Source organism: Salvelinus sp. IW2-2015, linkage group LG3 (genome assembly GCF_002910315.2).
Source record: "Salvelinus sp. IW2-2015 linkage group LG3, ASM291031v2, whole genome shotgun sequence".
NCBI lineage: Eukaryota > Metazoa > Chordata > Actinopteri > Salmoniformes > Salmonidae > Salvelinus > Salvelinus sp. IW2-2015.
Genome location: NC_036840.1, coordinates 25,772,052 through 25,788,810, shown reverse-complemented (window position 1 = coordinate 25,788,810; position 16,759 = coordinate 25,772,052). Strand labels below are relative to the sequence as shown.

Genomic DNA, 16,759 nt, shown 5'->3' with positions numbered 1-16,759 from the left:
CTCAACTCTTCGTTCATYAAAAAGAAAGAAATTAAGCCAACATAAACATATATTATTCAACGCTAATGCAGTTACAACTAGTATTAGTATTTAATGTTGGAGGCTTATGATGAAAACCAAGAACCAAAAATGCAGCTTTTATGCAGTGGTGGGTAAATGTGCATTATGGATGATTACTGTAACTCTTGGGCTGGGCTGGGTTGGGGTCGGAAGTATTAGCAGCACGAGAGATCATTCACCATTTCCTAGTTAAACCTTTATTTTCACTAGGCAAGTGAACAAATTCTTACTTACAATGACGTCCTATTGCAGTCAATGTTTAATTTCTCTCAAAAAAGAAGCAGCTGTATCAAGCAATTATTTGTTTGCCTTGATCCAGTAACTGACCTGCTTTAACATTTATTTTTAAAAAGTAATTCCTGAGAAGCTCAGACTATGGTAAGCCAGAGGACACACGTCTAAGATTGTAGTCAGCCAATAATATCTCTCGTTTCAGTGTTCCCTCCTACTGCATGAAAGGTACACGTAAAGTGCCATCATATATAGGGTGCATGTAAGTCTCCCACTGTCAGACCCACACACTATACAGTGCAGAAGGGTCTAATGTTACAATGATGAATAGAGAAGTATTTATATTTTACATCAACTTGGGTAAGTGTAAGACATTTAATTTAGTTCCTTTTTTAATAATTTGTAGTAAGTATGTAGTTTGAATATGATACGTGAAGTGGATGTTGTCTGTAACGGGTAGAAATGGTTTATCCATGTCTTTGTCTTTGATCCATTTTGTCTGTTTGCTTTGACAGTTTGTGCTTTTACCAAACCAAACGTAATCCAACCAACCCCTGTGATGGTTACTGAGCTGGGAGGCACTGTGACTCTCACTTGTCTTTGTTCAGATGAGTCAGTGACCAGATTTAATTGGTTCAAGCAGAGTTTTGGACAGGAACCCCTCCTCATGGCATCATCTCTTTATGTTGGCCAAGATAGTTATTATTCCATCAACTTCATTAAGGACTTTACTGAGACCAAGCGTTTGGGTGTGAGGAGAGTAGACTACAGCTGTAACTTGACCATATCAAAGACAGAGCCAGGGGACTCAGCTACATACTATTGTTCCACTACAGTCATCTATGAGCCTCACATATGGAGAGGAACTTTTATTAATTGTCAAAGGTAACTAAACACTTGCTTCTTCAATTTCGAATTGTGTGGCCCGTATATTGGTATGTTCGTATGACTGCTACGTAAAATGCTAGCGATGAATACATGGCCTTTTATGTATTTCACCAACACATCTTAGTCTTACTTTAGTCTCTCTCTCTGTCTTCAGACTCAGAGTCCAACAGCATGTCTTTGCTCCAGCAGCCTGTGTCTGAATTAGGTCAGCCAGGAGGCTCTGTGACTCTGAACTGTACAATACACACTGAAACCTGTGTAGAGAACACAGTGTCTATTGGTTCAGACATGGCTCAGGAGAATCCCGTCCAGGAATCATTTACACCCATGGAAACTGGAGTGATCAGTGTGAGAAGAGCCCTGATGCTGGGTCTCCTACACAGAGCTGTGTCTTCAACCTCCCCAAGAGGAACCTCAGCCTCTCGATGCTGGGACTTACTACTGTGCTGTGGCCTCATGTGGGGAGATACTGTTTGGGAACGGGACCAAGCTGGACATTGAGGGTATATGATACAGATTCTATTTCATTTATATCTACTGTATATAGTCTACGGTGTAGAACATACATTTACTTGCTATTCTGGATTCTTCTATTACTGTTTGAATTTCAACAGACCATAGAGCAGATCCTCTCTCTTGGTGTCCTGCCTGGGTGTAGTATTGGGTGTCACGTTCACCTTTATCATTGTCCTGGTTTGCATCATGTACAAGATGAACAACACAACATGTTGCAGTGCAGAGGTAAGTTACTATCCTTGCTATTCGTTGATGTCACCATTTGTTGTTGTTTCAGTAGTGAAGAAGTAGAAGTATCCTAATCTTTTGTGTCATCTTTTCAGGACTCGTCTCACAGACCAGAGGTCCTGCAGTTACCAGGTCAGACGCAGGGTAAGCAGAAATCATTTTATATTGTCTGAAGTCTATTGTGAAGCCTGTCTTTAACCAACTTCACTAATTGAATGTCAACAATGCTATTTTGTGCTTCACAGGACCAAGATGGAGACAGTCTCCATTACGTAGCTCTGAATCTGAGCAACAAGAAGAACAGGTCTAGAAGACAGAGAGGTCACATGGAGACAGTGGTGTACGCTGGGATCAGACAGTAGAACTGGATGAATGAACCAACGATCCTTTTATACTAGATAACTCTTTATTAACTAGTTCTAGCTTCATTAACTATCTATGAACGCATAAGCAGTCAAATGTGATGAAAACAGTGGTCATAGCTTTTTTGTTATACAAAGTTGAAATAATTGAATGCATTGCTTCTCTGACAAACCAATTTTTACATTTGAATAATATTAATAATAATTAGGGGGGTGCTTATATTTGTCTTGGTACTCAAGTGTGTAATGGAAATGTTATTTTTATGCTAATCCCAACTCCCCCTGAGACACCCGCAGGGAGTGGGTTCACAGCCAGGGTCACCATTGTACAGCACCCCTGGAGCAATTAGGGTTAAGTGCCTTGCTCAAGGGCACCTCGACAGATTGTTATTATTTGTATTTATTTGTGTGCCCATTTTAGCAACAGAGAACTAGTTACTTGTGTAAAGAAAAATAAAGTGTTTCCAACTGTTTGAATGTGAATAAATTGAACTCATTGCATACTATGATGATATGACGCTTTTTACAGATAGATGCTCTTAACTGTCTCAGACATTATGGTCTGTTTACACAGCCTTGTGGTGAAGGTGGAGGTGTTGCAGTGACTTTCCACTGATGGAAACTAACCTCTTATAGACATTTAACACAGGAAGACTGACCTGCACCCACACTACTCTCTACTTTGTCCCTTAGGGCCCCTTACTGTTCACACTACTTAGTGGGTGTGAAACAGACCCTTAGTGCAGCAAAGGCCAATCAACACAAATGTGAAGGTCAAAGTTTACTTAATGATGTGAAGTCTAGCAGTACCACATCATGTTACGGCAAATGATTTAGGCTGCTTGCAACAGATCTACTCGTAGTTAAAGTTGCACAACAGCCACCTCCACAGGAGGACAGGCATCATTCTGTTGTAGCTTGTTTAAAAAAAAGTTTTTTTAAGACATAGGCCTACTTTTTGCATCCTACACCCCCTCACATACACAGCAACCAATTTACAGGTAGGCTGTGGTCTGCTGTCAACAGAACACGACGTTGTAACTAGCTACACTTTCGTGAGGCCTGCAGATCTTCTGCACAGCACCGTCTGTCTGTCTGTCTGTCTGTCTGTCTGTCTGTTGTCTCTGTCGTCTGGCTGGTCTGTCTGTCTGTCTGTCTGTCTGTCTGTCTGTCTGTCTGTCTGTCTGTCTGTCTGTCTGTCTGTCTGTCTGTCTGTCTGTCTCAATTCAAATCAACGTCTTTATTGGCATGGGAAACATATGTTAACATTGCCAAAGCAAGTGAAGTAGGTKATATACAAAAGTGAAATAAACAGAAATAAACAGAAGTTCCAAAAGAGTAAAGACATTTCACATGTCATATTATGTATATATACAGTGTTGTAACGATGTGCAAATGGTTAAAGTACAAAGGAGAAAATAAATAAACATAAATATGGGTTGTATTTACAATGTTGTTTGTTCTTCACTGGTCGCCCTTTTCTTTTGGCAACAGGTCACACATTTTGCTGGTGTAATGGCACACTGCGGTATTTCACCCATTAGATATTGGAGTTGATCAAAATTGGGTTTGTTTTCGAATTTCTTTCTTTCTTTTATTTCACCTTTATTTAGCCAGGTGGGCAAGTTGAGAACAAGTTCTCATTTACAACTGCGACCTGGCCAATAATAAAGCAAAGCAGTTTGACACGTACAACAACACAGAGTTACACATGGAATYAACAAAACATACAGTCAATAATACAGTTGAAGAAAATCTACATACAGTGTGTCCAAATGAGGTAAGAAAAGGGAGGTAAGGCAATAAATAGGCCATGGTGGCGAAGTAATTACAATATACCAATTAGACACTAGATTCATTGATGTGCAGAAGATGAATGTGCAAGTAGAGATACAGGAGTGCAAAGGAGCAAGGTAAATTAATAAATACAGTATGGGGATGAGGTAGTTGGATGGGCTATTTACAGATGAGCTATGTACAGGTGCAGTGATCTGTGAGATGATCAGACAGCTGGTGCTTAAAGCTAGTGAGGGAGGTAAGAGTCTCCAGATTCAGTGATTTTTGCAATTCAATCCAGTCTTTGGCAGCAGAGAACTGGAAGGAAAGGCGGCCAAAGGAGAAATTGGCTTTGGGGGTACCTAGAGAGATATACCTGCTGGAGCGCGTGCTACGGGTTGGTGCTGCTATGGTGACCAGTGAGCTGAGATAAGGCGGGGCCTTACCTATCAGAGACTTGTAGATGACCTGAAGCGAGTGCCAGCCAACGAGAGTGTCACGCCCTGACCGTAGAGATCCTTTTTATGTCTCTATTTTGGTTGGTCAGGGCGTGAGTTTGGGTGGGCATTCTATGTCTGGTGTTCTATGTTGTCTATTTCTTTGTGTTTGGCCGTGTGTGGTTCTCAATCAGAGGCAGCTGTCTATCGTTGTCTCTGATTGAGAACCATATTTAGGTAGCCTGTTTTCCCACTTTGAGTTGTGGGTGATTGTTTTCTGTTTAGTGTATGTCACCTTGCAGAACTGTTTCGTTTCCGGTTTTTCCTCATTGTTATTTTGTTTAGTGTTCAGTTTTGATTAAATTATTAATATGGACACCTACCACACTGCACCTTGGTCCTCTTCTCTTTCTCCTGACGACAATCGTTACAGAGAGCGTACAGGTCGCAGTGGTGGGCAGTATATGGCGCTTTGGTGACAAAACGGATGGCACTGTGATAGACAGCATCCAACTAATTTGTAAATGACAGGATGGGTAGGATGGTCAGTTTTACAAGGGTATGTTTGTCAGCATGAGTGAAGGATGCTTCGTTGCGAAATAGGAAGCCGATTCTAGATTTAATTTTGGATTGGAGATGCCTAATGTGAGTCTGGAAGGAGAGTTTACAGTCTAACCAGACACATAAGTATTTGTAGTTGTCCACATATTCTAAGTCAGAGCCGTCCAGAGTATGATGCTGGGCGGGCGGGCAGGTGTGGGCAGCGATCGGTTGAAGAGCATGCATTTAGTTTTACTTGCATTTAAGAGCAGTTGGAGGCCACGTCTGGAGGTWGTTAACACAGTGTCCAAAGAAGGAAGGGCCAGAAGTATACAGAATGGTGTCGTCTGCGTAGAGGTGGATCAGAGACTCACCAGCAGCAAGAGTGACATCATTGATGTATACAGAGAAGAGAGTCGGCCTGAGAATTGAACCCTGTGGCACCCCCATAGAGACTGCCAGAGGTCCGGACAACAGGCCCTCCGATTTGACACACTGAACACACTGAGAAGTAGTTGGTGAACCAGGAGAGGCAGTCATTTGAGAAACCAAGGCTGTTTGGTCTGCCGATAAGAATGTGATGATTGACAGAGTCGAAAGCCTTGGCCAGGTCGATGAATACGGCTGCACAGTAATGTCTCTTATCGATGGCAGGTATGATATCGTTTTGGACCTTGAGCATGGCTGAGGTGCACCCATAACCAGCTCTGAAACCAGATTGCATAGCGGAGAAGGTACGGTGGGATTAGAATTGGCCGGTAATCTGTTTGTTAAACCTCTCTAGGGTATGTGGGACGGTAGCGTCTCACCTCGTCAACAGCCAGTGAAACTGCAGGGCGCCAAATTCAAAACAGAAATCCCATAATTAAAATTCCTCAAACATACAAGTATTTTACACCATTTTAAAGATACACTTGTTGTAAATCCAGCCACAGTGTCCGATTTCAAAAAGGCGTTACGACAAAAGAACACCAAAAGATTATGCTAGGTCAGAGCCAAGTCACAGAAAAACACAGACATTTTTCCAGCCAAAGAGAGGAGTCACAAAAAGCAGAAATAGAGATAAAATGAATCACTAACTTTGATGATCTTCATCAGAGGACACTCATAGGACTTCATTTACACAATACATGTATGTTTTGTTCGGTAAAGTTCATATTATATCCAAAAATCTGAGTTTACATTGGCACGTTATGTTCAGTAGTTCCAAAACATCCGGTGATTTTGCAGAGAGCCACATCAATTACAGAAATACTCATAATAAACATTGCTAAAGAGACAAACTGTTATGCATGGAATTTAGATCCACTTCTCCTTAATGCAACCGCTGTGTCAGATTAAAAAAAAAAAAACGTTATGGAAAAAGCACACCATGCAATAATCTGAGTACAGCGCTCAAGGACCAACACCACCCACACAGATATCCGCCATGTTGTGTAGTCAACAGAAGCCAGAAATAGCATTATAAATATTCACTTGCCTTTGATGATCTTCATCAGAATGCACTCCCAGCAATCCCAGTTCACAAATAATGTTTGTTTTGTTCGATGAGAGTCCATCATTTATGTCCAAATACCTCCTTTTTGTTAGCGCGTTTAACCCAGTAATCAAAATTCATGACGCACGATCACTAGGTGCAGACGAATAGTCAAAACGTTCCGTTACAGTCCGTAGAAACATGTCAAACGATGTATAGAATCAATCTTTGGGATTTAAAAAAAATAAATCTTCAATAAGTTCCAACCGGAGAATTCCTTTGTCGTCAGAAATGCAATGGAACGCAAGCTAACTCTCTCATGTGAACCGCCTGGTCAGCTCGTGGCTCTCTGGAAGACCTCCGACTCATTCTCCTCTCATTCACCCCCACTTCACAGTAGAAGCCTCAACATCTAGTGGAAGCCTTAGGAAGTGCAATATGACCCCATTTCCATTGTATCTTGGATAAGCAAAGAGTTGAAAACATACAACTAGATTTCCCACTTCCTGGTTGGATTCTGTCTCAGGTTTTTGCCTGCCATATGAGTTCTGTTATACTCACAGACATCATCAAACAGTTTTAGAACTTCAGAGTGTTTTCTATCCAATGTTACCATATATGCATATCCTAGCATCTGGGCCTGAGTAGCGGCCGTTTACTCTGGGCACGCTTTTCATCCTGACGTGAAAATACTGCCCCTACCAAGATAGGTTAACTTGGCTTTCGAAGACCTTAGAAAGACAGGTTAGGATAGATATAGGTCTGTAGCAGTTTGGGTCTAGAGTGTCTCCACCTTTGAAGAGGGGATGACCGTGGCAGCTTTCCAATCTTTGGGAATCTCAGACGATACGAAAGAGAGGTTGAACAGGCTAGTAATAGGGTTGCAACAATTTCGGCAGATCATTTTAGAAAGAGAGTGTCCAGATTGTCTAGCCCGGCTATTTGTAGGGGTCAAGATTTTGCAGCTCTTTCTGTCACGCCCTGGCTTAGTATTTTGTTTTCTTTATTATTTTAGTTAGGTCAGGGTGTGACATGGGGAATGTTTGTGTTTGTCTCGTCTTGGGTGGTTATATGTAAGGGGTGTTGGGTTTAGTGTATGGGTTGTGTTTAGTGAATGTGTCTAGGTATGTCTATGGTTGCCTGAGTGGTTCTCAATCAGAGACAGCTGTCTTTCATTTGTCTCTGATTGGGAGCCATATTAAGGCAGCCATAGGCATTATGCGTTTGTGGATAATTGTCTATGTAGAACGTTTTTAGCTTTTGTATTGCACTTACGTTTGTAGCCTCACGGTCGTTGTTGTTTTGTTTAGTTTTTTTAAGTGTTCGTTTCGTGTTTCACTCATCTCTAATAAAAGATAATGTATTTTTCACACGCTGCGCCTTGGTCCACTCATTATCCTCAAGACGATCGTGACAGAATTACCCACCGTAACGGGACCAGCGCGTGTTAAGCAGCACAGGAGCAGCGCATAAAGGATCTTGGACTTGGGAGGAGATACTGGAAGGTAAGGGACCTTGGGCTCAACCGGGAGATAATCGCCTCCCTCGTGAGAGCTGGAGCAGCTAAAGCGAGAGGCGATATGAGGAGGCAGCACGGAAGAAGGCTGGAAGCCCGAGAGTCAACCCAAAAATGTCTTGGGGGGGGCTACAACGGAGTGTGGCGAAGTCAGGTAGGAGACTGCGCCAACTCCCTATGCTTACCGTGGAGTGCGAGATACAGGCAGACACTGTGTTATGCGGTAGAGCGCATGGTGTCTCCTGTAAGTGTGCATAGCCCGGTGCGCGTTATTCCACCTCCCCGCACTGGCAGGGCTAGATTGAGCCAGGTGCCATGAAGCCGGCTCAAAATATCTGGCCTCCAGTACGTCTCCTCGGGCCGGTGTACATGGCACCAGCCTTACGCATGGTGTCCCCGGTTCGCCAACACAGCCCAGTGCGGGTTATTCCACCTCCCCGCACTGGTTCGGGCTACGGGGAGCATCAACCAGGTAAGGTTGGGCAGGCTCAGTGCTCAAGGGAGCCAGTACGCCTGCATGGTCCGGTATATCCGGCGCCACCTCCCCGCCCCAGCCCAGTACCACCAGTGCCTACACCACGCACCAGGCTTCCAGTGGTGTCTCCAGAGCCCTGCCTTCCTCCACGCACTCGCCCTATGGTGCGTGTCTCCAGCCCGGTACCACCAGTTCGGCACCACGCACCAAGCCTCCTGTGCGTCTCCAGAGTCCTGTGCGTCCTGTTGCTGCTCCCCGCACTAGCCCTGAGATGCGTGTCCCCAGCCGGTACCACCAGTTCCGGCACCACGCACTAGGCCTAATGTGCGTCTCCAGGGTCCAGTATGCCCTGTTCCTTCTCCCCGCACTAGCCTTCAGGTGCGTGTCCCCAGCCCGGTACCACCAGTTCCGGCACCACGCACTAGGCCTAATTTGCATCTCAGGGTCCAGTATGCCCTGTTCCTTTCTCCCGCACTAGCCTTCATGCGTGTCCCAGCCCGGTACCACCAGTGTCCGGCACCACGCACCAGGCCTACAGTGCGCCTCAGCCGGCCAGAGTCTGCCGTCTGCCCAGCGGCGCCTGAACTGCCCGTCTGCCTACGCTGTCTGAGCTGTCCGTCTGCACAGCGCCGCATGAACTGCCCGTCTGTCCTGAGCCTTCAAAGCCGCCCGTCTCTCCTGAGCCTTCAAAGCCGCCCGTCTGTCCTGAGCCTTCAAAGCCGCCCGCTGTCCTGAGCCTTCAAACCGCCCGTCTGTCCTGAGCCTTCAGAGCCGTCCGCCAGACAGGAGCCTAGAGCCGTCGCGACGGAGCCGCTAAAGCCGTCCGCCAGACAGGAGCCGCTAGAGCCGTCCGCCAGACAGGAGCAGCCAGAGCCTTCCGCCAGACAGGAGCAGCCAGAGCCTTCCGTCAGACAGGAGCGCCAGAGCCTTCCGTTAGACAGGAGCAGCCAGAGCCGCCAGCAGCCATGAGCAGCCAGTGCGCCAGCCAGCCATGAGCAGCCAGAGCCGTCAGCCACCATGAGCAGCCAGAGCCATCAGCCAGCCCATGAGCAGCCAGAGCCGTCAGCCAGCCATGAGCAGCCAGAGTCGCCAGCCAGCCATGGGCAGCGAGATCGCCAGCCAGCCATGAGCAGCCAGAGTCGCCAGCCAGCCATGAGCAGCCAGAGTCGCCAGCCAGCCATGAGCAGCCAGAGTCGCCAGCCAGCCATGAGCAGCCAGAGTCGCCAGCCAGCCATGAGCAGCCAGAGTCGCCAGCCAGCCATGGGCCGAGAGTCGCCAGCCAGCCATGAGCAGCCAGAGTCGCCAGCCAGCCATGAGCAGCCAGAGTCGCCAGCCAGCCATGAGCAGCCAGAGTCGCCAGCCAGCCATGAGCAGCCAGAGTCGCCAGCAGCCATGGGCAGCGAGAGTCGCCAGCCAGCCATGAGCAGCCAGAGTCGCCAGCCAGCCATGAGCACAGAGTCGCAGCCAGCCATGAGCAGCCAGAGTCGCCAGCCCAGAGCAGCAGAGTCGCCAGTCAGCCAGGATCTACCAGAGACCAAAGCTGGTATTGACAATGGTGGAGTGGGGGTCACGTCCCGCACCCGAGCCGCCGCCATAGGAAGGCCCACCCGGACCCTCCCTTCTGTTGTAGGTTTTGCGGCCGGAGGCCGCACCTTTGGGGGGGGGGGGGTACTGTCACGCCCTGGCCTTAGTATTCTTTGTTTTCTTTATTATTTTAGTAGGTCAGGTGTGACATGGGGAATGTTTGTGTTTTGTCTCGTCTGGGTGGTTATATGGTAAAGGGGGTGTTGGATTTAGTGTATGGGGTTGTGTTTAGTGAATGTGTCTAGGTATGTCTATGGTTGCCTGAGTGGTTCTCAATCAGAGACAGCTGTCTTTCATTTGTCTCTGATTGGGAGCCATATTTAAGGCAGCCATAGGCATTATGCGTTTGTGGATAATTGTCTATGTAGAACGTTTGTAGCTTTTGTATTGCACTTACGTTTGTAGCTTCACGGTCGTTTTTGTTTTGTTTAGTTTTGTTTTAAGTGTTCGTTTCGTGTTTCACTCATCTCTAATAAAAGAGAATGTATTTTCACACGCTGCGCTTGGTCCACTCATTATCCTCAAGACGATCGTGACACTTTCAGAAGATCAGCTATCTGGATTTGGGTGAAGGAGAAATGGTGGGGGCTTGGGCGGGTTGCTGTGGAGGGTGCCAGGCAGTTGACCGGGGTAGGGGTAGCCAGGTGGAAAGCATGGCCAGCCATAGAGAAATGCTTATTGAAATTCTCAATTATAGTGGATTTATTGGTAGTGACAGTGTTTCCTAGCCTCAGTGCAGTGGGCAGCTGGGAGGAGGTGCTCTTATTCTCCATGGACTTCGTTGTGGATCTGTGTAATCTGAGGGAAATATGTGTCTCTCACTCTCTTTTTATTTTTCTCTCTCTTTCTTTCTCTCTGTCTGTCTGTCTGTTACGGAAGTCGCAATTCTCCTCCTCGGACGAGGAGAGGCGAGAGGAGAGGATCAGAAGACCAATATGCAGCGTGGTAGTTTGAAGACATAATGATTTACTAACAGAACCGAAAAACACTTGATAAATTACAAAACAACAAAACGACGTAGACAGACCTGAACTGGAGCACTTACATAAACACGAAGAACGCACGAACAGGAACAGACTACATAAACGAACGACAAAACGAAACAGTCCCGTGTGGTAAAACATACAGACACAGGAGACAACCACCCACAACAAACAATGTGAAACAACCTACCTTAATATGGTTCTCAATCAGAGGAAACGTAAACCACCTGCCTCTAATTGAGAACCATATCAGGTAACCCATTAACCAACATAGATACACATAACATAGAATGCCCACCCCAACTCACGCCCTGACCGACTAAACACATACAAAACAACAGAAAACAGGTCAGGAACGTGACACTGTCTCTCTCTCTCCCTCACTCTCTCTTTCTCTGTCTATCTTTCTCTGTCTTTCTTCATTGACTTTCTCTCTGTGGTTTCCAGCAGGATGTCTCAGTGGTGTCAGTTAGTTGTATACATACTCTATACTTGCTCTTCAAGTTTCCCATTTTAGCAACAGTAGACCACTATTTTCATGAGGCAGCTTGATATCTTTATATATATATTCAGTTAAAATCTGTCAAAAACCACAATGAACTTTCTATTGGGTCATTTGACCTAGACATCTGAAGTACTTTGCCTCACGCACATGACAGTTTTAAGTGTGATGTAAAGCAGCATCATCATCTGGGACAAGAAGAATGAGCCTCCTCATATTTATATCATGGGAGGGCTTTTATCRGTCCATACATTGGAGAATACTTTGTATATGAGATAAGACTATTATCATGTTTTCTGTAGATGTTTCTCTGTGTTATGAAGTGACTGTGTGGTGGCCATAGAAGCCCTACAGGATGACAGTGTCATAACATGTGGCCAACAAGGTCACAACTACTGTATGACTCCCATGGACCACAATGGCAAGAACAACAGACGAAGCAAAGTGATCCATTGATGCTTGTGGTTATGTCTTATAAGTTCAGGTGGACAAGCCCTCAGGTGGACGGCTGTAGTACATTGTATTGTAGACTGTATGAGCTGTATTTATGTATTGTAAAGGATGAATCCACACTAGTCACATTCAGCTTAAAAATACAAGAAAAAATTGACATATTCAAACTTGCAATGTGATAAAGTCGTGCAGCACATGTTCAAGCTGTACAACAACATGAATGCACGGTGTTTGTTGCATTCATGACCTACCGGCCAACCAATCAAATCTGAACATCCAGATCAGACGGTACCGGAGGTCAACCAATGATAGTAAAAACAAGATTCCTTTCTCTTCTGTAGAGAGACTGCATTTCACACAGGTCAATCTCGTCACTTGAAGGAACAAGCCAGGTGGACAAACTCTTCATCTTTCMTTTCATCTGGAAAGCTTGTAAGTAAGATCTAGCTGTAACGTCCTGACCAGAGTTCTTATGTGTTTTGCTTGTTTAGTGTTGGTCAGGACGTGAGCTGGGTGGAAATTCTATGTTGTGTGTCTAGTTTGTCTGTTTCTGTGTCCAGCCTAATATGGTTCTCAATCAGAGGCAGCTGTCAATCGTTGTCCCTGATTGAGAATCATATATAGGAGGCTTGTTTTGTGTTGGGATTTGGTGGGTGATTGTTTCCTGTCTCTGTGTTTTGTCTGCACCAGATAGGGCTGTCTCGGTTTTCACATTTGTTATTTTGTTACTTGTATTAGTGTTACCGTTTATTCGTCTAATTAAACATGTTGAACACTAGCCGCGCTGCATTTTGGTCCTCTCCTTCACCTATGGAAGAAAACCGTGACACTAGCTCAATTTACTAATCTTATAACTGTTAAACATACATTACAGGTTCTTACTATATTTGGTGCATGTGTTGTCAACATGGTCCATTTATTATTTAAATTCAGGTACATCTKAAACACAAWTCATTGTTCAGCCTGCTTCTTTCCAGAAGGYGGCAATGTGACTATTGATTGCCACATGACCAGTGAGAACATCAACTACATGATGTGGTACAAACTCACCACCAGAACTGTTCTTCAATACATTGCTAAATCTTCCAATTACCAGAGTGATGTACAATTCTACAACGAATTTGATGATGGGCGATTAACTGTGTTGCCTGGCAATAACACATTTCACTTCAACATTTCTGACACAAAACAAGAGGACATTGGGAACTACTTTACATACAGTATGTCCTCCGAATATTTGTAATTGGTTATTTTATCACATTTGATCTGTTATTTAACTTTCTTATCAGGCACAACTTCAAAGAGAAAGACTTTTATTCAGCAACCTGTGTCGGAGTCAGTCCATCCAGGAGGCTCTGTGACTCTGAACTGTACAATACACACTGAGACCTGTGTAGGAGAACACAGTGTCTATTGGTTCAGACATGGCTCAGGAGAATCCCATCCAGGAATTATTTCCACCCATGGAGACAGGAGTGATCAGTGTGAGAAGAGCCCTGATGCTGGGTCTCCTACACAGAGCTGTGTCTACAACCTCCCCAAGAGGAACCTCAGCCTCTCTGATGCTGGGACTTACTACTGGGCTGTGGCCTCATGTGGGGAGATACTGTTTGGGAACTGGACCAAGCTGGACATTCAAGGTAATTTCTTTCACTTAGTTTTTAATAGAAAACATGTTTAGATTTGGGTATGTCATTTTAGGCGAAAATTGAAAAAAAGGGGCGGATTCTTAAGAGGTTTCAAAAACATGTTTGTGTCGTGTTACCTGAAGAAATTACTATTACTATATTCATGTAATGTTGTATTGCTAGATAATGGCATAATAAATCATGTAATTGTTTGGTTTCAGAGTATGATGTCCCACTGACTCCCACTGCTCTTGCACTGGTCATATCAAACATTGTGTTTGTGATTGTCATCATTCTACTGACATGTTGGATATGCAAGGAAAGGCCTGAAGGTAGTCAGGCTTACTGTTGTTTTGCATGTTTCCTGCATATGACTAGTTACAGTAATATACTGCTGTGGAATTTTTCATCGACTATAATTTTTTACGATGTCCAAACCATATTGATTGTTTCAGTGAGATAGCTTGTATATGTAATACGTTTTCCTTCTTGTTTTTAATTTGAAGATGAAACTGATAGATCACCAACCCCACCAGTCAATCAGGTAAACTATTTGTTGTATCACTTTTTTCTCCATCTCAAAAGGGTTTATCTAGTAGATGTGACCAGTATAATGTCTTGTTATGGCTCCACCTCTCTCACACAGAACCAAGACAGTGACGTGGTAAACTATGCAGCTGTGAGTTTCACCAKCAAGAAAATCCCCTCCTCCAGAAGAGAGAGAGCCCAGACCAGCAGAGAGGATGCAGAGTACTCTGAGGTCAGGTACCTTCAGCAGGAGTGAGACATGGGAAGAACCTCACCACATTGAACGCAAACCACATCCATATACATTAGAGATAACTTCGAAGGCCTTGTGATGACTGGTAAAATAACTGCTTTTTGGACGCAAATAATAGCTAATAAAATAGGAAATAGCTCTACTTGTAACCTAGAAAAGCAACATGTATTCGAATATTCGATGAGTAGGCTTTCATTGTTTCTCTAATGTCTTAAATATGCTAATTGAATAAAGGTTTCTGATCAGAAATCACTGCTTCCTTAATGAGTTTGTTATTACACCTAAGTGTATTTTCATCATGTTACGTTTAGATATATTCAATTGTTTAAAAAAATTACCCTCTAGGTGAACTGTGAAGTCAAAGTAAAGACAGGGAAGTCCCTAAGTAGGTTTGAGTTTACTAACTCACAACATGGGTGACCCTCTGATCCAAACATCATATTTTCAGGTTGTATTTTCTTGTATCCATTCTTGCAAAGTGACACTGATTCAAACTTCATAGACAGACTGTTCCTGTTCCACATATGACCTACTCGGCAGCCAATCAGATGTTGAGCTGAACATACAAATCTGACAGACCAATCAGATGCCACCTAGATCTGACCAATCAGACATAAGATATGTGAGTCTGTGACTTAGTAGAGGATGCACTTAACAAATCACCCCTGCTCCAGAAAAGCTAGGGGTGAAGACAAGATGGTTGAGCTCTTGGTCTTTCTTCTTCTCTGCAACTCACGTAAGTGACACATTTCCTAAGAAAGTCTACCTTCAATCTGGGTTCAATAATAAGTGTTTGGTATACTGTCTTTTTCTTAATGGAAATACCTGATTTTGTTTCAGATGTGACCAAATCATCTGAGATTTCTCAGCCTGCTCCATTCCTAGCAGCAAAGTTGGGGGACAACGTGACAGTTGAATGCCATGTAACCAGTAATGTTGATCACATGGTGTGGTACAAGATGACCACTGGCAAGAAACTACAGTGTGTGGCAAAGGCAGAGATCTTTTACAAACATGTACAATATTTAGGTAACTTTAGAAACGGGCGTTTTYGTGTATTGATAGAAAAAGGAAAATGCCACCTAACTATATCTGCTACGAAGCCAGAGGACATTGGAATATACTACTGTGGACTTCTGCACTTAAACTTTGTAGAGTTTGGACCTGGAACTGCCTTGATGGTTAAAGGTAATGATAACACAGTATTTACAACGAGTACGTTTACATGCACACTAATAATTTGTTATTAAGCTGATTATGGCAGAAGGCTGAGTATGGTGTTAGTCATGCAAACACCTTACTCTGCTTATCTTAATCGGCGTACGGTCGTAATCGTAGTAAGCATACGCCGATTAAAACACCTGGTTTTCGGATAAATCCGTAGAATTATTAGGATGTGTCATGACCTTAATTGGCGGTCCGGTGGTGTATTTGATCTGTGCATGTGCTAGCACCAGTCGAGAAAGTCTAGCCCTTCAGCACGAGGAAAGTCAGTTCGGGAACAACTGAATGTATGCGCCTTAAAAGTCTTTTTCACATAGCTACAAACTTTGTKTGTCCTTACTCAGAATGAAATATGCTCTCCAAAATGAACATGCTCCTTCTGGTATACATTTTTATTTTGATTGCCAATTTTCTGCAGCCTGATTTCAGATGTGTCCATGTAAACAGGATTATTAGGAACATCGTTTTTCTTGCAAAGCATATAAACATTTTAATCTAACTACGATATTACTCTGACTATCCACAATAATCACATTATTGTGTGCATTTGACCATACTCAGTATTAGAAGAATCCGTTGTAAGAGGAAAACAAATGCTGGTAAATTCAAAAAATAATAATTGTGGATGTAATATTGAATAATGATTTATTCATTTCAAAGGTGCTCAGTTGAACAGTGATACTGTTGTACAGCAGCCTGGTTCTGAGTCAGTCCAGCTAGGAGACTCTGTGACTCTGAACTGTACAATACACACTAAGACCTGTGTAGGAGAACACAGTGTCTATTGGTTCAGACATGGCTCAGGAGAATCCCATCCAGGAATCATTTACACCCATGGAGACAGGAGTGATCAGTGTGAGAAGAGACCTGAGGATGGGTCTCCTACACAGAGCTGTGTCTACAACCTCCCCAAGAGGAACCTCAGCCTCTCTGATGCTGGGACTTACTACTGTGCTGTGGCCTCATGTGGGGAGATACTGTTTGGGAACGGGACCAAGATGGATATTGAAGGTAATTCCCATTTAATCTGTAAATAAACACAATGATATATTCATAAGAATTAACCTAAAAAAAGTACATACTTTTGTCACAACWAGA

General features: G+C 44.0%; 1 protein-coding gene across 1 annotated transcript in view; it reads left to right on the top strand.

The window, feature by feature from the left end:
- Positions 1–15,133: 15,133 nt before the first annotated feature.
- Positions 15,134–16,759, top strand: part of LOC139029501 (uncharacterized) — a 140,943-nt gene continuing 139,317 nt past the window's right edge. The window contains exons 1-3 of the mRNA XM_070449589.1: positions 15,134–15,173; positions 15,278–15,406; positions 16,322–16,681. Coding sequence (XP_070305690.1) covers positions 15,134–15,173; positions 15,278–15,406; positions 16,322–16,681 — 529 coding nt within the window. The remainder of the gene's footprint in view (positions 15,174–15,277; positions 15,407–16,321; positions 16,682–16,759) is intronic.